This window comes from Hyperolius riggenbachi, chromosome 11 (genome assembly GCF_040937935.1).
Source record: "Hyperolius riggenbachi isolate aHypRig1 chromosome 11, aHypRig1.pri, whole genome shotgun sequence".
NCBI classification, from domain to species: domain Eukaryota; kingdom Metazoa; phylum Chordata; class Amphibia; order Anura; family Hyperoliidae; genus Hyperolius; species Hyperolius riggenbachi.
This window is the reverse complement of record NC_090656.1, coordinates 31,828,081-31,853,509: the sequence shown is the minus strand read 5'-3', so window position 1 is coordinate 31,853,509 and position 25,429 is coordinate 31,828,081. Positions and strand designations below refer to the sequence as shown.

At 46.5% G+C, this 25,429-nt stretch overlaps 1 protein-coding gene across 2 annotated transcripts in view; it reads right to left on the bottom strand.

Moving 5' to 3' along the window:
• Positions 1-573: 573 nt before the first annotated feature.
• The window catches only part of LOC137538980 (NAD(P)H dehydrogenase [quinone] 1-like), a 148,425-nt gene continuing 123,569 nt past the window's right edge, over positions 574-25,429 (bottom strand). For both annotated transcript variants that reach the window (XM_068261433.1, XM_068261432.1), the window contains exons 4-6: positions 21,214-21,327; positions 16,781-16,882; positions 574-2,768 (exon numbers count right to left, since the gene is read on the bottom strand). In XM_068261433.1, coding sequence (XP_068117534.1) covers positions 2,457-2,768; positions 16,781-16,882; positions 21,214-21,327 — 528 coding nt within the window. In that variant the 3' untranslated portion in view covers positions 574-2,456. The remainder of the gene's footprint in view (positions 2,769-16,780; positions 16,883-21,213; positions 21,328-25,429) is intronic.

The following is a 25,429-nucleotide window of genomic DNA, read 5'->3' as shown; positions in this document are numbered from 1 at the left end:
GGATATGTAATGATGACAAGCAGAATATGGCTGCTGTCATTTGATCACAGGAAGAAAAAATCATATACTGTTGAAGCGGCTTGCAGCTAGATGTACTGTATAAACCATCTAAACTTTAGATAAGATAATTAGACAAGTTACTTGGTATAGTTAGCTTTTTTTTTTTATCTCGGATCCGCTTTAATTGTACAGAGCCACAATAATCCAACTTGCATACAGACTGCACTGTTTCGGATTGGTTAATCCTCATCAGTGCATGGCATGGATTAATATGGGACCTGCTCTGGAGCAGTGGGCTCAACAAGGATCAGGGAAAGGTCTTGGCCATCCTGGGGCTTCCCGCTTCTGATGCAAGTATCTAACTTTTTTGGGGTGTTTTTGTTGTTGCTGACTTCATGTCTGCTTTAAAAGACACCTAAATTGAGAGGAACATGGAGGTGACACAAACGACTGTAGGGATGTCTCACCACCTACGCCATCACAGAGTGAGTAGACAACTGATCCCACCTATGTCCACACTAATTTGCCATTTTTGAGTAGAGTTTTTTTTTAAGAAATGCCAAACAAGCATAATGGTAATATAAAACAATTTATTATCAAAATATTACATGTAAAATCACCTGACTACTATGTTCTGAAAAGGTGACAGCATAGCACACACACTATGAGGTAATGATAACAAAAGGAATGTGTTTGACTATCTGGAAGATCACAGTACAGACTAGTTATGCACTACACTACCAAGCGTGTAACCTAGGGAACAGGAGCAGCACTATTTGTGCAATGCTCACTGGTGAAATTGCTTTGTGATGCCTGTGCATTGCAATTCTACCACTGTTACGTAGATCAAGCAGACTGTTCCTTGAAATCCAGCTTCGTTTCAAATGCGTCCCTAGGTACTTCCGAATGCGGCCCAAAGTTACAGTCATGTGACCAGCGGGGTAGCTACCTACCTCCCAGTCTGTGTCCCACAAACAGCTTCTTCTAGCCACAGTTGGCAAAGCCCCACCCCTTTCCACTAGAGCCAGAAAGAGGTGTAGAGGGAAACTACCCTAGTGGTCACGTGACTCCAACTCCACAAGACATATAAGATATTTACAGTTTTTAATTCTAAGAAGAAATGGTGTAGGGGAAGGAGGGTACCCTGGACTCCCCACCCAGCCAAGAATTAACTAGTGAAGGAATACTATCGATTCACATATTTTTTTCAATTGACACAGGAATTGTTTGGGAAGTGCTGCTAAGTACTGGTGTATACATTTTAGTAGCAACTTCTTTGTTTACTGTTAGCAAAATACATTTAAAGTTTACTGATGCCAAAACTGAAGGCAGACTGAGCCATGAGGAGAGGGGAATTTCCCCTCACACTTGATCAGTTAACTCTATGTGTAACTCTGTGTGTGACAGAGAGAGACAGGACACAGGAGCTGCAGCTGTTGGGAGCTCTGTTTTTCTGACTGATGTGTCTGAAGAGAGAAGAGGAAATGTAACTAATTGTCACAGCTTTTTCATATTGTTTTTGCTTTCAGAGTTTGATATGTTTGATATTTGCTTTCTGTAGTCTGATATGCAACTCTGGCTGTGCATTGAAGCAGACACCCCTTCTGCAATTGATTTGTCCCAATATAGTGAAATCCTACCCTCAACAAATTACAGCTTTTGCCTCTGATATTCAACATGAAAAGTAGGAAAATGCTTACACAGCTACTTAGACATTATTTGTACATTGTCATTTTAGAACACTTGGGTATCGATAGTATTCCTTTAACCACTTGAGGACCCAGCCTTTACCCTCAGCGCTGATTTCGCTGATCTGTGCTGGGTGGGCTCTACAGCCCCCAGCACAGATCAAATACCAGGCAGAGCGACCAGATCGCCCCCCTTTTTCCCCACTAGGGGGATGATGTGCTGGGGGGGTCTGATCGCTCCTGCCTGTGTGTGGCTGGCGGGGGGGGGGGGCACCTCAAAGCCCCCTCCACCACAGGATTCCCCCTCTCCCTCTCCTCCCTCCCTGCCCTGGAGATCGGAGGCTGCACAGGAACGGATCTGTCCTGTGCAGCCTCTAACAGGCTCCTGCCTGTCATGTGACAGCGATCCCCGGCCGCTGATTGGCCCGGGGATCGCTGATCTAGTACAACGCTGCTACTGTTAGCAGCATTGTACAAATGTAAACAAAGCGGATTATTTCCGCTTGTGATTACATTTAGCCTGCGAGCCGCGATCGGCGGCCCGCAGGCTATTCACAGAGTTCCCCGCCGTGAATTGACAGGAAGCAACCGCTCGCGAGAGCGGCTGTTTCCTGGTTAATTAGCCTGCAGCCGGCGACGCAGATGTGCGTCGCTGGTCCTGCAGCTGCCACTTTGCCGACGCGCGTTATGAGTGCGCGGTCGGCAAGTGGTTAATACAAGATGTCCACGGCCACAACTTTGAACAGTCCTCTATTATGGATGGCCTCATCACTGCTGGGAGACCTCAGACTTCACCTGACTGTCAGGCGGCAGAGGCTTCCCCAGGTTTTGCCCCACAGTTGGACCATACTTAGATTCAGACAGGGCCTCTTCCACCTCTTTCTTCAAGGTGAATCCACTCTCCATGCCACTAAAGTCTTGTATTGGGAGGAATTTGATAGGAGTCTCATCCCATATGGTCTCCAGCCTCTTTTCCCAGGTCTTTAGTATCTGGACACGAGCCTCCAGGGGAAAATGTGCCACAGCGTATGATATCTGTGGCTCCAGAACTTGAAAGCCGCAGAAATTCAGAATGCCGTTCTGCAAAGAAATATGTATAACAGTCAGACTTTCCAATCTCCTGAGAATATCGTGACAACACAAGAAGAATGAAGAGGCTGATTCTTGTTTCTAGTAATTTAAAACCTTTGTAGAAAAAACTTTTGTAGGTAACCTTTGTGGGAAGAAAACCTTGTTCCTGGCAGTGTGGTGGTAATATCCCTGGTAATGAGATGACAATGTCCCTAGTTGTGTGGTGGTAATATGCCTGGTAGTGTGGTGGTAATGTCCCTAGTGGTGTGGTGGTAATATGCCTGGTAGTGTGGTGCTAATATCCCTGGTAGTTTGGTGGTACGGCAGGGAACACACTTGACTGTTTTTGTGCGCTTTTTCTGCACAGAAAAACTGAGAACTCATGTTAATCAATGTGCTAGTGCACACTTACTGTGTTGTTCACACGCAGAAAAAAAAACTGACATTCTGCATGATGACTCTGCACATTTTGGCAATTTCCCCTATCATTTACATCAGCTGCTGTGAAAAAATGCACGCGTTTTCCTGCATAGAAACACACTTGGTGTGCAGAAAAAGCATGCAGAAAAACGCGCGCGGAAAACTGAAAGTCAGGTGTGTTCCCTGCCGTAATGTTCCTAGTGATGTGGCAGTTATGTTCCTGGTAGTGTAGTGCTAACGTCCTTAGTGGAATGGTGGTAATGTCCTTAGTGGTATAATGGTAATATCCCTGGTAGTGTGGTAGTAATATCCCTAGTGGTGTGGTAGTAATGTCCCTGGTAGTGTGGTAGTAATATTCCTAGTGGTGTGGTGGTATTGTTCCTGGTAGTGTAATGTTAATGTCCTTGGTAGTGTAGTGGTAATGTTCCTGGTAGTTTAGTGCTAATGTCCCTAGTGGTGAGGTGACAATGTCCCTAGTGGTGAGGTGACAATGTCCCTTGTGGTGAGGTGATAATGTCCCTAGTGATATAATGGAGATATCCCTGGTAGTGTGGTAGTAATGTCCCTAGTGGTACAGTGGTAATATCCCTGGTAGTGTGGTGGTAATGTCCCTAGTGGTGTGGTGGGAATATGCCTGGTAGTGTGGTGGTAATGTTCCTAGTGGTGTGGTGGTAATAGGCCTGGTAGTGTGGTGGGAATAAGCCCTAGTGGTGTGGTGGTAAAATGGCTGGTAGTGTGGTGGTAATGTCCCTAGTGGTGTGTTGGTAATATGCCTGGTAGTGTGGTGGTAATGTCCCTAGTGGTGAGGTGGTAATGTTCCTGGTAGTGTAATGGTAAGGTCCCTAGTGGTGTGGTGGTAATATGCCTGGTGGTTTGGTGGTAATATCCCTGGTAGTTTGGTAGTAAGGTCCCTAGTGGTGTGGTGGTAATATTCCTGGTAGTGTGGTTGTGATATCCCTGGCAGTGTGGTAGTAATGTCCCTAGTGGTGTGGTGGTAATACCCCTGGTAGTGTGGTAGTAATGTCCCTAGTGGTGTGATGGTAATATCCCTGGTAGTGTGGTGGTAATGTCCCTAGTGGTGTGGTAGCAATATGCCTGGTAGTGTGGTGGTAATAAGCCCTAGTGGTGTGGTGGTAATATGCCTGGTAGTGTGGTGGTAATGTCCCTAATGGTGTGGTGGTAAAATGCCTGGTAGTGTGGTGGTAATGTCCCTAGTGGTGTGGTGGTAATATGCCTGGTAGTGTGGTGGTAATGTCCTTAGTGGTGTGGTGGTAATACCCCTGGTAGGGTGGTCGTAATGTCCCTAGTGGTGTGGTGGTAATACCCCTGGTAGTGTGGCGGTAATGTCCCTAGTGGTGTGGTGGTAATATCCCTGGTAGTGTGGTGGTAATATCCCTGGTTGTTTGCTAGTAGTGTCCCTAGTGGTGTGGTGGTAAAACCCCTTGTAGTTTGGTAGTAATGTCCCTAGTGGTGTGGTGGTAATACTGGTAGTGTAATGGAAATGTCCTTGGTAGTGTAGTGGTAATATTCCTGGTAGTGTAGTGCTAATGTCCCTAGTGGTGAGGTGACAATGTCCCTGGTGGTGAGGTGACAATGTCCCTTATAGTGAGGTGATAATGTCCCTAGTGATATAATGGAGATATCCCTGGTAGTGTGGTAGTAATGTCCGTAGTGGTGCCGTGGTAATATCCCTGGTATTGTGGTGGTAATGTCCCTAGTGGTGTGGTGGTAATATGCCTGGTAGTGTGGTGGCAATGTCCCTAGTGGTGTGGTGGTAATATACCTGGTAGTGTGGTGGTAATGTCCCTAGTGGTGTGGTGGTAATATGCCTGGTAGTGTGGAGGTAATAAGCCCTAGTGGTGTGGTGGTAATATGCCCGGTAGTGTGGGGGTAATGTCCCTAGTAGTGTGGTGGTAATATGCCTGGTAGTGTGGTGGTAATGTCCCTAATGGTGTGGTGGTAAAATGGCTGGTAGTGTGGTGGTAATGTCTCTAGTGGTATAATGGTAATGTCCCTAGTGGTGTGGTGGTAATATGCCTGGTGGTGTGGTGGTAATATCCCTGGTAGCTTGGTAGTAAGGTCCCTAGTGGTGTGGTGGTAATATCCCCGGTAGTGTCGTTGTAATATCCCTGGTAGTGTGGTAGTAATGTCCCTAGTGGTGTGATGGTAATATCCCTGGTAGTGTGGTGGTAATGTCCCTAGTGGTGTGGTGGTAATATGCCTGGTAGTGTGGTGGTAATAAGCCCTAGTGGTGTGGTGGTAATATGCCTGGTAGTGTGGTGGTAATGTCCCCAATGGTGTGGTGGTAAAATGCCTGGTAGTGTGGTGGTAATGTCCCTAGTGGTGTGGTGGTAATATGCCTGGTAGTGTGGTGGTAATGTCCCTAGTGGTGTGGTGGTAATGTTCCTGGTAGTGTAATGCTATTGTCCCTAGTGGTATAATGGTAATGTCCCTAGTGGTGTGGTGGTAATATGCCTGGTGGTGTGGTGGTAATATCCCTGGTAGTTTGGTAGTAAGGTCCCTAGTGGTGTGGTCGTAATATCCCTGGTAGTGTGGGGGTAATGTCCCTAGTAGTGTGGTGGTAATATGCCTGGTAGTGTGGTGGTAATGTCCCTAATGGTGCGGTGGTAATATCCCTGGTAGCTTGGTAGTAAGGTCCCTATTGGTGTGGTGGTAATATCCCTGGTAGTGTGGTAGTAATGTCCCTAGTGGTGTGGTGGTAATACCCCTGGTAGTGTGGTAGTAATGTCCCTAGTGGTGTGATGGTAATATCCCTGGTAGTGTGGTGGTAATGTCCCTAGTACTGTGGTGGTAATATGCCTGGTAGTGTGGTGGTAATGTCCCTAATGGTGTGGTGGTAAAATGCCTGGTAGTGTGGTGATAATGTCCCTAGTGGTGTGGTGGTAATATGCCTGGTAGTGTGGTGGTAATATCCCTAGTGGTGTGGTGGTAATATGCCTGGTAGTGTGCTGATAATGTCCCCAGTGGTGTGGTAATGTTCCTGGTAGTGTAATGCTAATATTCCTGGTAGTGTAATGCTAATGTCCCCAGTGATATAATGTATGGCCACCTTAATTCCCCAAGGCTCCCCCCCCCCCCCCCCTCTCCAACACTTATATCCAAAGGGGCATTGTTCCTTCAAAAGAGGGACAGTTGGGAGCTATGATGGTTAGAGAGCAGAGGGGTTTTTTTTGTACGGACCCTGCAGGAGGCAAGCCTCTACTCTGCATCATGATGTGTACATTTACCAGCTTACCTGGCTGCCCTCTAAGCTCTAATTGTTTTGTAATGCTTTTATTTCCCTTAGCCAGCCTAGTGGTTCACATTGCCTTATACAAAAACCTGCACCAGCCCTAAATCATTAAAGGAGAGGCGGCCTGGGGGGAAATCCCCCCCCCCCCCGGCTAGTCCTCCCCTGCTGTATATATAAGGCATCTTATATATGGGGCATACCAGTGTCTTTCTGCAGCAGCATGGACTGATGGATGACAACAAGGCCACTCGGTCAGCTCTCCTATCACCAATTTACAATCAGTGGAAATTTGTATTCAGAACAAGCAAAGCAAAGGCCAAAATTCTTGTGCTACAGGTGCACTACTCTATTTTCATTTGATACTTTTCAATATAGGTTCTACCCATTTTATTGCCTAACTCGATCTCTTTCCAGAAAATCCCCTTACCAATACTAAACGATGAAATCCCCTCAACCTCATCTTCTCTGTTCGACCGCCTAACGCAGAGTGGCGGTCGCAGAGCAGCTCTCTCGTTCCTCGATTGCACCAGGGGGCATGATCTCGCGAGGAGCTAGATTTTCAGGGAATGAGTGCTCGCTCAAGCATGCGTTCCCTGCTGTAAACAAAGCGAGGCCACGCAATCAGCCTGCCAGCTGCGATTGGAGCTGGCAGACTGTAATTTAAAAAGAAAAAAAGCAAATAAATATGTGTACAGCTCTTGCGATGTAGAACAATCTTATCCCTATCATAGGCTGATGCCTATGTACAGTATGTGTAGTGTAGTGTATGGATTGCAGTCTAGGGCCAAATTAAGGTAGAAGGGGAAGAATAAAAGAAATAGGGTTTTTTCTTAAATATACTTTAACCTCCTTAGCGGTAACCCCGTGTCCAGCCGCTGCGGAGGATATCTCAGGCTCTGCTGGGCCGATTTGCATTTTTTTTTCAAACACACAGCTAGCACTTTGCTAGCTGCGTGTTTGGTCCGATCGCTGCTACCCGCCGCGATACAGGGCCCCCCCGCATACCCCTTGTGCAGCCTAGCCAATCGCCGCCAGGCTGCGCTATGGGGTGGATTGGGACTCCCTGTGACATCACGACGTCCATGACGTCGATGCCGTCACTCCGTTTGTCGCCATGGCGATGGGGGAAGCCCTCAAGGGAATCCCGTTCAGAATGGGATTTCCTTATGGGCAAGCGCGCTGGTGGTGATCAGACAGTACGAGGGGACGCCGCAGGGAGGGGGAAGCATGTAGCTAGAGCTAGGCTAGCTACATGCTAAAAAAAATGGTTAAAAAAAACCTCATGAAGCCGCGGGAATCATACCGCCAGGAAGGTTAATAAAAATGTAAAACAAAATAATAAATATTTATAAAATATGTAATCGCAGCAGCAATCAGAGACCACCAAAAGACTGCTCTACTAGTGGGAAGAAAAGGAGGTAAAATTCATTTGGGTGCCAAGTTGTATGGCCAAGTAATAAACTGTTAAAGTTGTGAAGTGCTGAATTGGAAAAAATGGCCTGGTCACAAGGAGGGTATAAATCTGTGGTCCTCAAGCAGTTAAAGGACCACTATTGCGAAAAATTGAAAAATGTAAAATACCTGTAAACACATACAAATAAGAAGTACATTTCTTTCAGAGTAAAACGAGCCATTAATTACTTTTCTCCTATCCACACTATTGCACACAAAGATGGGTAACCGTGAAAACGCAAAATATAGAATAAATATCATAAATAAATCTAGCTAAACACTCTTAATAATGTTTTCCATATGCATCATGCCAACAAGGAAATATAAATACTACAAAAAACGGGAATTGGCTCTTGGGTGCATATAGAAACACGCATAATTTATTAATTAATTGCAAAAATTCTAATTACAAACGAATTAAAGAAAAGAAAAATACATACACAATACATATAAATGCTAAAAATAACCCCACAATGATCATAAAGTTGAAGAGAAATCGAGAGCCCAATATGGTGTAGTATGTCAAAATTGATTGGATAAATGAAACAGTGAGATGGTAATACTCACAAACACGGGTTACCACCTAGGTAACCACTCATTAGGCAGGTGAGGAGATTAGACCTGTCCTTACTCAGGATTAAGAAGTCGCTCTCTGTAGATAGGAAGAAAGGGGGTAGATCACCCCTCCACCTGGGGTGGACTCAAATATATTGGTAGGTGAACAGAGGCGCCAGAAGGATAAAAGTATATAACATTTTTAAAAAATTGCTGGGAGGAAGTGGTGGACTTGCCTCCGTTAAAGCAGACACCAAGGACTGTAAATGTATAGATATACACATTTATTGAAAATACCCCAAAGATGCAACGCGTTTCGCGGGCACAGCCCACTTCTTCAGGCAATAAGCAGGGGATAAACAACAGCAATTCAGTTATAGCAAGCAGAGGTGCTCTTCTTGCTATAACTGAATTGCTGTTGTTTATCCCCTGCTTATTGCCTGAAGAAGTGGGCTGTGCCCGCGAAACGCGTTGCATCTTTGGGGTATTTTTAATAAATGTGTATATCTATACATTTACAGTCCTTGGTGTCTGCTTTAACGGAGGCAAGTCCACCACTTCCTCCCAGCAATTTTTTAAAAATGTTATATACTTTTATCCTTCTGGCGCCTCTGTTCACCTACCCACAATGATCATGACCTAAAGGAGGCTGCAGTCCTCCAGAGTAGAAAAGGTTCTGGTACTCTGTGCACATGAAATGGCCTTAAAAGATATATGATAATAATAGATCCAGATGCAAGTTCCATTGACTTTAAGCAGAAAAATATTAGCGCAGAAGCAGAGCATAAAGTTCCTGCATGCAGATTAACTGGCAGTAGAGATGAGCTTCCAGCATGGTTTATATATTTAGCAAATGAAAGCCAAGCATAGCATATGGCAATTAGTTCCAGATTGCAGGCAACTCCAATAATAGCAGTGATATCAGATGTTTCTCTATGTGATCCACAATCCCACTCGCAGACTTGGATGATGACAAGAGTATTAGAGAAATCATAGAAGAAAACGCATTGGAGAAAACACCAAAGACTCCAAACAAGACCCAATTGCAGTCCATCAGGAGGTTACATCAAGCCATGCAAACTAGGCAGCAACTGAAAGCATTCATCTCCGCACAGTGTGCCCAAAGTTCAGCATAGTTCATGCATTAGAACTAAAATAATGGATCAGCCAAGATTTTCATAGCTACCAGTCCTTGATGTTAGATTTCAGGTCATGGATCAAATAGTGGGGATACATGAAAGCGCCAGGTGACCCCACGACATGTTTCGCTGATACCAATGTCAGCCTCTTCAGGTGATGGCGCAACCCAACAGGTTACTCTGCGCTAGACGCCAAAGCCGCCATAAGAGCGCAGATATGCACCGCCCACCCGTTCCCTCCGTCATACGGCCAATCGGCAGAGTCGCCTGAATCACCTGACGTCATATCCGGAAACTCCCCGCACATCACAGCGGAGAGGACCGGGCAACAGACGCCAGGCGTGTCACAGTGGAGCGCACGGAAGTCCGCTCCCTGTGACGGCAAACTGACACCACTCGGGGACCGCCCATAAGGGCGGATCCCACAAGCGTCAGGCACATCGTGCAAGGCGCCGCGGAATCTTGCAGCGCAGTACTCCCCAACCAGCAAAGGAGGAGGAGACGGGCGGGCATATGCAATACAAAAAAACAAACAAAAAACACAACACAACAAATTATTATGGTGTTTTGATGCACATGATCTCATCTGTAAAATTATTGATTTTTGCTTCATATGTTGCCTGTCTTGTGGGCTTTCCCGTCCGGGAACTTATGCCGGTCACCTGCATAGGTTGCGATGTATTGGTGTGGGTCTCCGGACGGGTGAATTAATCAAGGCTTGTATGGGGTATTGCATTATTTATAGATATATATTTCTTTATATGCATAGATAGGATGTGTTTTATTACCTTCCTCTCTTTATGTTGTGTTTTTTGTTTGTTTTTTTGTATTGCATATGCCCGCCCGTCTCCTCCTCCTTTGCTGGTCGGGGAGTACTGCGCTGCAAGATTCAGCGGCGCCTTGCACGATGTGCCTGACGCTTGTGGGATCCGCCCTTATGGGCGGTCCCCGAGTGGTGTCAGTTTGCCGTCACAGGGAGCGGACTTCCGTGCGCTCCACTGTGACACGCCTAGCGTCTGTTGCCCGGTCCTCTCCGCTGTGATGTGCGGGGAGTTTCCGGATATGACGTCAGGTGATTCAGGCGACTCTGCCGATTGGCCGTATGACGGAGGGAACGGGTGGGCGGTGCATAAATGCGCTCTTATGGCGGCTTTGGCGTCTAGCGCAGAGTAACCTGTTGGGTTGCGCCATCACCTGAAGAGGCTGACATTGGTATCAGCGAAACATGTCGTGGGGTCACCTGGCGCTTTCATGTATCCTCACTATTTGATCCATGACCTGAAATCTAACATCAAGGACTGGTAGCTATGAAAATCTTGGCTGATCCATTATTTTCATTCTAATGCATGAACTATGCTGAACTTTGGGCACACTGTGCAGGGATGAGTGCTTTCAGTTGCTGCCTAGTTTGCATGGCTTGATGTAACCTCCTGATGGACTGCAATTGGGTCTTGTTTGGAGTCTTTGGCGTTTTCTCCAATGCGTTTTCTTCTATGATTTCTCTAATACTCTTGTCATCATCCAAGTCTGCGAGTGGGATTGTGGATCACATAGAGAAACATCTGATATCACTGCTATTATTGGAGTTGCCTGCAATCTGGAACTAATTGCCATATGCTATGCTTGGCTTTCATTTGCTAAATATATAAACAATGCTGGAAGCTCATCTCTACTGCCAGTTAATCTGCATGCAGGAACTTTATGCTCTGCTTCTGCGCTAATATTTTTCTGCTTAAAGTCAATGGAACTTGCATCTGGATCTATTATTATCATATATCTTTTAAGGCCATTTCATGTGCACAGAGTACCAGAACCTTTTCTACTCTGGAGGACTGCAGCCTCCTTTAGATGATGATCATTGTGGGGTTATACATATTTCTAGCATTTATATGTATTGTGTATGTATTTTTCTTTTCTTTAATTAGTTTGTAATTAGAATTTTTGCAATTAATTAATAAATTATGCGTGTTTCTATATGCACCCAAGAGCCAATTCCCGTTTTTTGTAGTATTTATACTTTTCTCCTATGTTGCTGTCATTTACAGTAGTTAGTAGAAATCTGACAGAACCGACAGGTTTTGGACTAGTCCATCTCTTCATGGGGGATTCTCCACAAGGCGTTTATTCTTTATAAAGACACTCCTTGAAAAAGATTTATACAAAGCCTCTGTGCTCGCTGCACACTTTTTGGGCAGTTGGACGGAGCGACTGCCATTTACTAAATGCTTTTGAAAATAAAGAAAACCCTGAGAATCCCCCTAAGGAGATGGGCTATTCCAAAACCTGTCGGTTCTGCCAGATTTTTACTACCTACAGTAGGTAACAGCAAATAAGTGAAAAGTAATTTAATGCTCATTTTACTTCTTATTTGCATGTATTGTACTCCTTATTTGTATGTACAGTATTTATATTGTAATTCCTATTTGTATGTAATTACATGTACAGTGGGGTGCGGAAATTTGGGAAACCTTGTTAATCGTCATGATTTTCCTGTATAAATCGTTGGTTGTTACGACAAAAAAAGTCAGTTAAATAAAGGAGACACACAGTATATTTGAGAAGTGAAATGAAGTTTAATGGATTTACAGAAAGTGTGCAATAATTGTTTAACCTCCCTGGCGGTAAGCCCGAGCTGAGCTCGGGCTATGCCGCGCAGGAGGATTTCTCCGCATCTATTGGGGCGATTCGCCCCATTCAAAGTGCTGTGCGCGCAGCCAGCACTTTGCTAGCCGCGCGCACAGCTTGATCGCCGCCGCTATGCGGCGATCGGCCGCACGCAGCGGCAAAAGAGGGCCCCGCCAGAGCCCTGCGCTGCCCGGACCAATGAGTTCCGGGCAGCGCTATGGGCCGGATCGGATGCGCCTGACGTCAGGACGTCAGCAGACGTCCATGACGTCATCCTGATCGTCGCCATGGCGACAGGAGAAGCCAAACAGGGGAACGCGTTATATACGCGCTCCCCTGTTTGCTATTATTGCCGGCGACGATCGCACTAGAGGGACACATGCGCCCTCTAGTGGTGTTTCATGTAGCTACCACTCTGGTAGCTTTACATGAAACAAAACAAAAAAAAATTAAAAAAAAAAGGATTTTTGCCCATGTGGCAAAAAAAATTAACCGCCAGGGAGGTTAAACAACATTAGGCAGGTGCATAAATTTGGGCACTGTTGTCATTTTATTGATTCCAAAACCTTTAGAATTAATTATTGGAACTCAAATTGGCTTGGTAAGCTCAGTGACCCCTGACCTACATACACAGGTGAAGCCAATTATGAGAAAGAGTATTTAAGGGGGTCAATTGTGAGTTTCCCTCCTCTTTTAATTTTCTCAGAAAAATAGCAATATGAGGGTTTCAAAACAACTCTCAAATGACCTGAAGACAAAGATTGTTCACCATCATGGTTTAGTGGAAGTATACAGAAAGCTGTCTCAGAGATTTCCGCTGTCTGTTTCCACAGTTAGGAACATATTGAGGAAATGGAAGACCACAGGCTCAGTTCAAGTTAAGGCTCTATGTGGCAGACCAAGAAAAATCTCAGATAAACAGAAGTGACGAATAGTGAGAACAGTCAAAGTCAACCCACAGACCCGCACCAAAGACATGTGCACTGTTCAACCATTCAGCGCACTTTACACAAGGAGATGCTGTATGCAAGAGTGATGCAGAGGAAGCCTTTTCTCTGCCCACAGCGCAAACAGAGCAGCTTTAGGTATGCTAAAGCACAGTTGGACAAGCCAGCTTCATTTTGGAATAAGATGCTGTGGACTGATGAAGCTAAAATTGAGCTATTTGGGCATAACAATGGGCATTATGCATGGAGGAAAAACAACACAACACAGCATTCCAAGAAAAACACCTGCTACCTACAGTAAAATATGGTGGTGGTTCCATCATGCTGTGGGGCTGTGTGGCCAGTGCAGGGACTGGGAATCTTGTCAAAGTTGAGGGACGCATGGATTCCACCCAGTATCAGCAGATTCTGGAGACCAATGTCCAGGAATCAGTGACAAAGCTGAAGCTGCGCCGGGACTGGATCTTTCAACAAGACAACGACCCTAAACACTGCTCAAAATCCACTAAGGCATTCATGCAGAGGAACAAGTACAACGTTCTGGAATTGCCATCTCAGTCCCCAGACCTGAATATAATCTGTGGTGCGAGTTAAAGGAGTTATCAAGGTTTTTCAATGAAAATAAGTGCTACTTACCCGGGGCTTTGTCCAGTGATTGACAGCGCAGGCGCCGTCATCGCTGGGGACCGGGAGGCAGCGGCGGCGAACGGCTGATGACGGAGCTGCAACGAGGGACATGCTGGGAGCTTGGGGCTGGACAAAGCCCTGGGAGAGTAGCACTTATTTTTATTAAAAAAAAACCCTGATAGCTCCTTTAATGAGAGCTGTTCATGCTCGGAAGCCATCAAACCTGAATGAACTAGAGATGTTTTGTAAAGAGGAATGGTCCAAAATACCTTCAACCAGAATCCAGACTCTCATTGAAACCTACAGGAAGCGTTTAGAGGCTGTAATGTCTGCAAAAGGAGGATCTACTAAATATTGATTTCATTTCTTTTTTGTGATGCCCAAATGTATGCACCTGCCTAATTTTGTTTCAACAATTATTGCACACGTTCTGTAAACCCAATAAACTTCATTTCAATTCTCAAATATCACTGTGTGTGTCTCCTATATGATATATTTAACTGACATTTTTTGTCGTTACAACCAACGATTTATACAGGAAAATCATGACGATTAACAAGGTTGGCAAAACTTTCACACCCCACTGTACATTTTAAAATTTTCACGATAGTGGTCCTTTAACCCAACATTTTGGGAACATGCTAGCAACATTGACTTGGGAGCAGCAGGCCATATAAAGTGGAAGAAGTGCGGCGTGGGCGGCGCCCCAGGAACTCTGTCACTGCCTGGGGACACCGCCCACAACCACAACCCACGCCGCTCCCCTTCCCATTTATATGGCTTGCTGCTCCCAAGTCAATGTTGCTAGCATGTTCCCAAAATGTTGGGTGATTTTAAACTTAGGTTAGGGTGGGGACCCTGAGAGAAGGCTGCACGAGCCTTCCCTGCTAACATGCTCTGCAGCGTGGAACAGATGTCTCTCTCAATAAGAGAAGGGTAAGGTCCCCGGATAATGTGTAATGCATGGATTTGCTTCCATTGTTTGTATTGTGTGATGCATTAGTTCTTACTGCACCTGTTCCACTGTAATGAGCGCTGCGTAATATGTTGGCGCTTTATAAATACAATAAATAATAAAAAATAATAATAATGAGCACACTTGTGCCTTTGTGAGGATTATTAGCCCTATGCAGTGAGTGTCTGTCAGGTGCATCTTGGTTAAATGCGCGACCATTTCATTTTCTCCCCATTGCATAAGAAAGCCATTGTGAACAGAAAGCATAAGAAGTCCCGTTTGCAGTTTGCCACAAGCCATGTGGGGGACACAGCAAACATGTGGAAGAAGGTGCTCTGGTCAGATGAGACCAAAATGGAACTTTTTGGCCAAAATGCAAAACGCTATGTGTGGCGGAAAACTAACACTGCACATCACTCTGAACACACCATCCCCACTGTCAAATATGGTGGTGGCAGCATCATGCTCTGGGGGTGCATCTCTTCAGCTGGGACAGGGAAGCTGGTCAGAGTTGATGGGAAGATGGATGGCGCCTAGCGATGCTCATTCAAATTCCGCGGAAATGTAATTTCCGAAATTCCGCTCGGAAATTGCATTTCCGCATTGGAATGCGGAAATCGGTAATGCAAGTGCGTTAGGCGGATTTCCGCCGGAAATCGCGGAAATTCCGCCCGACTTTAACATTGATTTTCTCAAAAACTATAAGGTCTTTTTGAAAACTTTTTTTTTTGCATCTTGTTCACAAGATTCAGTTTAATAACCCCTGAAAATTTGGTGTTTCTAGGACTTACGGGGGCTTTGCTATTAAACGCTAAAGTCGGCAGATTTTTACTGTAATGTAAAATGCAGAAAATCTGCTTCTGCCTATTTTCTGCATTTACATTACAGGAAAAATCCGCCGACTTTAACGGTTAATAGCAAAGCCCCCATAAGTCCTAGAAACACCAGTTTTTGCAACACATAGTTTTTGAGAATATGGATGTTAAAGTCGGGCGGAATTTCCGCGATTTCCGGCGTAAATTCCGCATTGGAATGTGGAAATTGGTAGCGGAAAGCAGAATCGGTATTTAGCAATGGCGGAATGCGGAATTACCGCGGAATCGGAAATTGGCATTTCCGACCATCCCTAACATTGGCGCAATGGCTACAGGGCAATCTTGGAAGAAAACCTCTTGGAGTCTGCAAAAGACTTGAGACTGGGGCGGAGGTTCACCTTCCAGCAGGACAACGACCCTAAACATAAAGCCAGGGCAACAATGGAATGGTTTTAAACAAAACATATCTATGTGTTAGAATGGCCCAGTCAAAGTCCAGATCTAAATCCAATCAAGAATCTGTGGCAAGATCTGAAAACTGCTGTTCACAAACGCTGTCCATCTAATCTGACTGAGCTGTTTTGCAAAGAAGAATGGGCAAGGATTTCAGTCTCTAGATGTGCAAAGCTGGTAGAGACATACCCTAAAAGACTGGCAGCTGTAATTGCAGCAAAAGGTGGTTCTACAAAGTATTGACTCAGGGGGCTGAATAATTACGCACACCCCACTTTGCAGTTATTTATTTGTAAAAAAAATTTTGAATCATGAATGATTTCCGTTCCACTTTTACACGTGTACACCACTTTGTATTGGTCTTTCATGTGGAATTCCAATAACATTGATTCATGTTTGTGGCAGTAATGTGACAAAATGTGGAAAACTTCAAGGGGGCCCAATACTTTTGCAAGCCACTGTATGTCCTAAATAAACTGGAGCACTTTTGGAAAGACATTGTTGTGGACCCTTCTTCTTTTTTGAGTTCATTTGCACCGGGCCTGGCAGCCCGCGGTCCAGCACTGTCTCCAGCAAGTGGAGCGGTAATTTCTCTCACTTTTATCTAATTTATTATTTTACTGAGTGGAAGTTCAGTGGTTGGACATCACTAATTTATTCCCAGCATCATCATTTCCTTCCTTCCTTTTATGCTAGCATTAAAGGGACTCTTAGCTCTTAAATAAATGGCACAACGTTCTCCTCCTACAGAACAGTGAAATACGGACAGGGCTGGCACACCTGCATCGGCCACAGTACGATATTGATGTCTCCGTTCAGCCCAGATGGGGAGGTCATCGGTTGGGAGCACCCAGTGGTGAAGGACAGCAGAGCTTTCTTGTTCTGCGGGAAACAAAAATATGTTTAGATACAGCTAAGTAAATTTCAGAAGTTAACCTCCCTAGCATTCTGGACGAGCTGGGCCGATTTGAATAATTTTTTTTTGAAGCACGCAGCTAGCACTTTGCTAGCTGCGTGTTTCTCTGATCGCCGCCGATCCGCCGCTAACCGCCGCAACCTGGCCAATCAGTGGCAGGCAGCGCTGAGGGGTGGATCGGGACTCCCTATGACATCACGACGTCTATGACGTCATTCCGTTTGTCACCAGAACAGGATTTCCTGACGGGCATAGGCGCCGGCGGCGATCGGAAGGGTGGGTCTTAATTGGCAGGGAGGGGGGTATCATGTATCTAGCGCTAGGCTAGCTACATGATTAAAAAAAATTAGGTATAAAAAACCATGCGCAGCCCTCCGGGTGCGCAGAATCAGAACGTCCAGCAGGTTAACATCGGGATAACTTAGTCAGTTACTTCCGACACCAAAAAGTACAACCTAAAACTGCCTATACATCATAAAATCTAGATTGTACAATCCCACCCATACATCTACTGATTTTGAGGCCCAATCAAATTAAATCATTTTATCAAATTGGATGAAAATTGGTGCAGCAACAAGCATTGCCCAATTGACGATTCAACCACTTATAGTCCAAAATTGGTTGAATGCGTCCATTGAACATGCTGGAAAGATCTCGATATAAAATGTGCTGGGTCGCATGCGCGGAGGTAATGGCATGCTATATTGTGACAACCCATGTACCTGACGGACCCCCGGGCCAGTGTCCCCCAAGTTTGAAGTGCCCCAACAGTGTCTGTGTGCAGTGTTATGCCTAATGTATGGGCACTTTTAGACTTCTATGTAGTATGTAGTAATAATAATAATAATAATTTTATGTCAGACACAAACCACTTGCAAGGCAGCCACTAGGGTGCGCTCTATAGGCAGTAGTATTGTTAGGTTGTCTCGCCCAAGAACTCCTTACTGAATAGGTGCAGGCTGACTGAACAGGCAGAGCCAAGATTTGAACCCAGGTCGCCTGTGTCAGAAGCAGAGCCCTTAACCTTCTGCCGCCCGCGCCACGCCAGTGGGCGTGGCCGCGGCGGCAGCCCCAGGACCGCCTAACGCCAATTGGCGTAAAGTCCTGGGGCTCTGTTTTGCATGAGATCGCGCGCATTGTGCGCGCGCATCTCATGCTCGGAGGGCGGAGCTCCGCCCCGCCTTCAGTCTCCGAGCGGCTATTGCCGCTCGGGAGACTGTTAGACGGCGATCACGCCGTCTATTTACTAGGTGCAGCGCTGCGATGAGCAGCAGCGCTGCACTGGGGACAGTCGTGTGACACGGCTGTCCCCATGGGGGACAAGAGAGCGATCGGCTCTCATAGGCAGAAGCCTATGACAGCCGATCGCCATAATTGGCTGGCTGTGGGGAGGGAGGGAGGGAGGGAGGGAGGGAGGGAAGAAATTTAAAGAAACAGGGGTTTTTAAAGAAAAAAAACAAACAATAATATTTATTTAAAAAATAATAAACATGGGGGGAGCGATCAGACCCCACCAGCAGAGAGCTCTGTTGGTGGGGAGAAAAGGAGGGGGGAATCACTTCTGTGCTGAGTTGTGCAGCCCTGCAGCTTGGCCTTAAAGCTGCAGTGGCCAATTTTGCTAAAAATGGCCTGGTCACTAGGGGGGTTTAGTCCTGCAGTCCTCAAGTGGTTAAACAGTACACTAGCCAACCACTGGGTATGAGTATGAGGAGTATGAGTAGTATGTTTAACTCCCTAATTTCCTGTTGCCACTCAGGGAAAAGTGAGCCGCCCTTCCATCATTAGGTGCCTGTAGTCATGTGCCTACAGTGCCTTATTGTTAATCTGGCCCTGAATAACAATATAGATACCTTCGTAGCAGAAATCTTATAGATAGTCCAGAGGCTTCCTGGATCCTCCTACAGCCCCCGTTCCAAAGCTGAGTACCTCTAAACATATGTTCATGTGGCCATGCTCTAGTCTAAGTATGAGGTTACCCATACGGGGCTTGTGCACATAAGGTCTGCACATGCCCAATAGAGCGAATAGAGTCTGCTGGGCCTCCAGTAAAATCCTGCTGTCCCCACCCCTCCAAGTAGCCAGTGTGCACATCCCCCCCTCCCCCTTTTGTACTTCCGTTTGTATATTTACACCCCAACTTCAAGATATAGCAGAATAGCATGGACGGAGCGTCATACTTTACCTGCTTCCAGCGGTTGGACAGGTCCTCGTTCCTCTCTGCATTCTGATCTATCTAATATAATAAATCTTCTGTTATAGTAAACATGTTTTTGTCCCCTACATGATGCTGCCACTGGATATAGTAAAAAGTGGGCGGTGCATGTGTCATATGTTGGAGCCAATCACAGGAAGTGAGTGGCTGCCTCTATTCAGTGATATAAAGTTTGTATGGGGTAGTGAAGGAATCCCCAGAGAGGAGGGTGCGATCAGGCCACTCAGTGTTGCTCGGCAGCTCCCTGTAGAAATTCACTGTGAGAACAAGCAAAGAGAAGGGGCGCTCTGAGACTCCCAGTAACTTCAAGGAGAGGCTTCAGCAGGATGGGTCTCACCTTTATCTTTTGTGGCTAGTACAGCGTACACCGCCCCGATGAACGATGAACATGCGTCCCTCTTTGCTTAGCCGGGGACCGGGCTCTCCGTTCTGGCGTGGTGGAAGTGACGTCACTCCTCCTGGCGCTCTGCACAAGCGTAACTGCGGAGAACAGGACGTTGGCACCCAGCCGCACTGAGGTTGCGTGGCATATGCGTCTGTGTCTCCGCATAGGGAGAGGGACATACGCAACCACTTGTACGTGACTTAGTAAATCAATCCTATTGCTTCAGCTGTATTGCTACAGCACAGCTCCTATGCAGCAAGTATAGCCTGTACATCTACCATGCGCGGTTCACGAGTTGTGCCGCACTGTGGCAGGCCGGAGGAGAGGACTGGTGCCCGGTCTACACACAGAACCTTTACAGATGGCTGAGGAAGGCCTAGGGACAGCAGGCACAGAGACTCCTCCTCAGCTGGCAGAGGCCAGGCCTTAGGGTCTCATCCTGCGAGTAAATGCGCTAATTTTCAAAGCCGGCTGAGGAGGAGTCTCTGTGCCTGCTGTCCCTAGGCCTTCCTCAGCCATCTGTAAAGGTCCGAGACACAACTCGAGAACCGCGCATGGTAGATGTACAGGCTATACTTGCTGCATAGGAGCTGTGCTGTAGCAATACAGCTGAAGCAATAGGATTGATTTACTAAGTCACGTACAAGTGGTTGCGTATGTCCCTCTCCCTATGCGGAGACACAGACGCATATGCCACGCAACCTCAGTGCGGCTGGGTGCCAACGTCCTGTTCTCCGCAGTTACGCTTGTGCAGAGCGCCAGGAGGAGTGACATCACTTCCACTACGCCAGAACGGAGAGCCCGGTCCCCGGCTAAGCAAAGAGGGACGCATGTTCATCGGGGCTGTGTACGCTGTACTAGCCACAAAAGATAAAGGTGAGACCCATCCTGCTGAAGCCTCTCCTTGAAGTTACTGGGAGTCTCAGAGCGCCCCTTCTCTTTGTTTGTTCTATTCAGTGATGGCTGGAATTTTAAGGAGCCCGGGATACTGCATATTGCATACCAGCGATTTGTCCAGCCTGGCTATGCAGCCCTAAGCTATACTTAACCTTGTAGTTCACCAAATGTGCAATTGCTTGTACTGTACCTTTAATGGGAGGACAGAGTTGGTCCTTTGCAGTATCGAATGTACCAGGGCATGCTGGGCAATTTATAGGACAATAATACTGTATTAATTTTGTGTTCTGTTCCTCCACCCTTTGATCGTGTCTCAGTGCCCATGGACAGGGGCGTAGCAATAGGGGCTGCAGAGGTAGCGGCCGCATCAGGGCCCTTGGGCCAGAGGGGCCACGAAGGGCCCTCCCTCAACTGCAGTATTAGCTCTCTATTGGTCCTGTGCTCATAATAATCACTTCTATAGATACTTTGAATGGTAGTGATCATTAACAGACTGTTTCCCATCCCCTTCTCGCACCTCTGACACTGTAGTTGCCATTGGCAGGTTTTGGTGCGCCTTATCAATTGTTAGGTATAGAATGCTTGGGGGGCCCCATTGTAAAACTTGCATCGGGGCCCACAGCTCCTTAGCTACACCACTGCCCATGGACTATTACATGACGTGTAGATGAGATTGAAACTTGGGCACATATCCGTGGGTAAGGAGCAGTATCTGATGGCGCCGTGAAAGTTATGCTATAATTTCTAGCTACACCACTGCGTTCAGCTCTTTCATTCCGGAGTGTTGCTTTATGTTATCTTACCTTAAACGGCCCCTCGTTGTACATAGTCTGGAAACTGTAGGCGAATCCCATAGACAAGACTCTCTCCACCCATCCTTTCATCAGGGCCGGCATTCCGAACCAGTACAGGGGAAACTGTTACACAAAGCAGGAAACGTGAAAATTGCAGGATGGATGTACTCTAACATTACAGTCAGTGGCGTAACATTCACTATAGCCACCATAGCGTTGCTATGAATAGAGGGAATAGGGCTGCGCTGCCAGAGTGTCAGATCTAGCTCCAAAAAATGTACCCACAGTAATCAAATATCAAACGTTATTGCATAGAGTCCACAGGATTCCTCAACCTAAAAATCACTGTAAAAGTCCCGAAAGTGTCAGTCAGACGTTACTGCATACAGTCTTAATCAGAATCGTTGCTATGGGGCCCCTACGCCATAGGGGGCCCGTGCAAGGCAGGGGACTTTTTTTTATTATTATGATACCGTCCGCCCCCCCCCCCCCCCCTCGGGGCCCCCCCGACTAATTTTGGAATAGCGCCAGGCTCCCCCGGCCCCGCTCCTCTGATAAGGTGGCTGGTGAGGAGGGGGACTATGCGGCGCCGAATTGATCCTCCCTGGCGGCCGGGCTGACACAGACTGTATGTGACGCCAGGCGACGCCCAGTTGTCCAAAACGCACAAAAATCGCAGATCCTGCAGTTGTTTCTGATCACCGCAATCGATCGCACATCTATTGCAGGGCTCAGAATGACAAACTTTGGTTGTAAGATAGACAGTTCTGGGAAAGGTAGTTAATTGCGTTTAGCACATAGCTGTAACAAGCTGGTTCTCCGGACCCCTGGAGAGCTAATGGCCCCTCTCAGAGGAAATGCCTACTGTTTCACTCTGATAAGGAGGCCTAGTTTCAGCCAGGCAGGCTACGAATCCCCGGGAGGTCTTGACACCTTGCTCCCTGGTAAGGATCAAAGGGAAGCCAGCTGCCAGCACACACCCTGAATGACCTGAGGTTCATAGAATAATCCATAACTTCCCAGATCTGTCATATTTCTGGGGTTCCTGAGATGGCTGCTTCGCCAAACGTGGGGAAAGTGTAGCATGAGTCCCGGTGCTGGTTCTGTGAAATTCCCAGAACTCTGTCCCCTAAACTCTCATAGCAATATGGGTTTGAAGAGATGGGGGGGGGGGGGTAAATTCTCATGATAGACCTGTCATATTTCATGTCCTAGGATTCATAAAATCATGCTGAGTGTGAATATGCGGTATAGGTTTTAACTGCCCCCACGTGCACCCCAAGACGGGCCGAACTAGAATTCTGCCAGTCTGAGGGTCTGTGAGGATGGACAGCCCCTGCTCCATCCTCCCGAGGCTGGACTTGTGCCTGTCATAGCCACTCCCCGCAGCGATGGGTGATAAAACTATTGACAGGCTGAAACGCAAGTATCCTCCACCTTGAAACACCATCTTGATCACATCTGTGCCAGCTTGAGGATATGCTGGCATCCACCTGGTCTGAACTCTGAACTTTGAACTGAAACAAAAGGAACTCTACAAGTTTTTCCCACAAAAGGGCATCTTTCCACAAATCGAAGTATTTTTTATTCCTTTTAGTTTCTTTTATACAGTGTTATCATTTGTCTCTATAATTGTTGATTTTAATGATTTTCTGTATATATTAATTATTTATATTGCATGTAAATAAAGACTTTATCAAAGTCGTTTACTGTTCCGCTACACCTGCTATACAGCCATACACAGAAACTGAACTCAGGTCACTGAGGAGTCGCTACTATTATTGTTTCTAGACTGGATACAGCGTGTTTTAACCGTTTTATTTGCAGGATCAGACAGTCAGTCGGTAGGGACCACTGGCCCATACCAGTGGTGGTGGCAGATATACCCTGAAATAGTGTGTAAAGTGTATTTCCGTAACCCACAGGCTCCCTTCTGGTTTGTCTGCGGCCAATTCCCAACAGTTTCTGCGCATTGACTGCGACCACAGTTTGCACGATACGTGCACTGGAACCGTTTGAAAGGCATTTCGCGTTCCAGCCACCAGGGCTCCTGTGACACTGTATAGTTCCGGCTAGATCAGAGAGGGAGAAGGAGGACTCTCAGGCGTGCGACAAGGAGAGCTGCGAAGAGGCTGCGAGGAGGAGAGCGGAGCACCGACCCGAACCCACGCGCAAGGCATTGTAAATATGTTGTGCTGAGCAGAGCTTCCTCAGTCACAGTGCCTGCAGCAGTGGATGGAGGTGGGTGGAAATGGGGGACGCCCGGCCCGGGGGACTTTCTAGCTGCTGCCACATGCCACCTGACTACATATACTGGGCACATATAACCCTGACTATATATACTGGGCACAAATACCCTGACTACATATACTGGGCACATATAACCCTGACTACATATACTGGGCACATATAACCCTGACTACATATACTGGGGACATATACCCCTGGCTACATATACTGGGCACATATATCCCTGGCTACATATACTGGGGACACTGGCTGTATGTCATTAGAGATGGCCCGAACCGTTCGCCGGGCGAATCTTTCTGGGCCTTGTACTACTTCCGGGTCGCTATGACCCGGAGTAGTACACCTGCGCTGGCCCGGCGGTGCGCGTCCTAGATCGCGCTCCTGTTGCCGGGCACTCTCTTCGCATGAGCGTGATGTCACTCATGACGTCACACGCATGCGCAGAAAGTGCCCGGCAACAGGAGCGCGATCTAGGACGCGCACTGCAAGGCCAGTGCAGGCGTACTTCTCCGGGTCACAGTGACCCAGAAGTAGTACAAGGCCCATAGCTTCAGAGATGTTCGCCGGTGAACGGCTTGGGAACCGTTCGCAACATCTCTATTTGTCATTATGTGCATTTAATGGTGAAAAGCTGTAGCTGTCTCTTATTATGTGCATTTACTGGTGAAAAGCTGTCTCTTATTATGTGCATTTACTGGTGAAAAGCTGTCTCTTGTTATGTGCATTTACTGGTGAAAAGCTGTCTCTTATGTGCATTTACTAGTGAAAAGCTGTCTCTTATTATGTGCATTTACTGGTGAAAAGCTGTCTCTTATTATGTGCATTTACTGGTGAAAAACTGTCTCTTGTTATGTGCATTTACTGGTGAAAAGCTGTCTCTTATGTGAATTTACTGGTGAAAAGCTGTCTCTTATTAATCATTACATGCATTTAATGGGGAAACGCTGTCTGTCATTATGTGCATTTATGTTTTTTTTTTTTAATGTAACTACATTAGCTTTTATAACTACATTACAGTTAGCCCCACCCACATGACATCATGGTCACGCCCATTTTTTAAAAAAATTCCTCGACCATGTTGCCCCCTACCCATTTTTGACTGCCCCCTCATATGTGCCCGTCTAGAACTGGCCCTGTACCCCCGCCTACATATACTGGGCACATATACCCCTGGATACCTGTTCTGGGGACATCTCTACCCCTGGCTACCTGTTCTGGGGACATCTCTCCCCCTGGCCACCTATTCTGGGGACATCTATAGACCTGGCTACTTATGCTGTACTTAGAGGGGTGTGGGAATGTTGGGGTGGAGGGTCTGGAGGAATGTTTGGGTGGGAGGTCTGAGGTCCGTGGGGTTGGAAGGTCGTGGGGGGCATAAAAATGTTTTGCTATGGGGCCCAGTCATTTCTAGCTACGCCCCTGATTACAGTTGCAGGTTTTTAGACACATTTAATAGTGTCTTATTTTTAATTAATTAAACAGGAAAATATCCACTGAGCCCCCTCCTACTCAGTGACCACCAGCTGTCCGATCACTCCTGGGCAGTGTCTGAACCACTCCCCTTTCGGTCACATGGACATGCAGGGAGGAGGAGAGTGATTACTAGGGGAGGCCACTCCTCCATAGCTGTCAGTCTATGGCAGAGAGGTGGCATCACAGTTATCAGGATGGGGAATAAGCAGGCAGAAAGGGGTTGCTGCTGAGGAGGCAGTAATCTGTGAACTGGTTCAGCTGGTATTTCCCCTTTTCTTTGTTGCAAAAACTGAAACTTTTTAATGCATTTTTTATTTAAAATATTTTTATTTTAAGTTCCTAAAGAAAGTTGTGCCTGAGCCTAGATTTTAATTAAAACACCCACCAAGTCATATCGGTTATTTCCATTCCATATTCCAATTCAATTCTCCATCGCTTGTAGTCTGCCCCTTGAGAAACCGCCTGTTCTGCAGCTGTAATCACTGTGTATAATGGCCACATC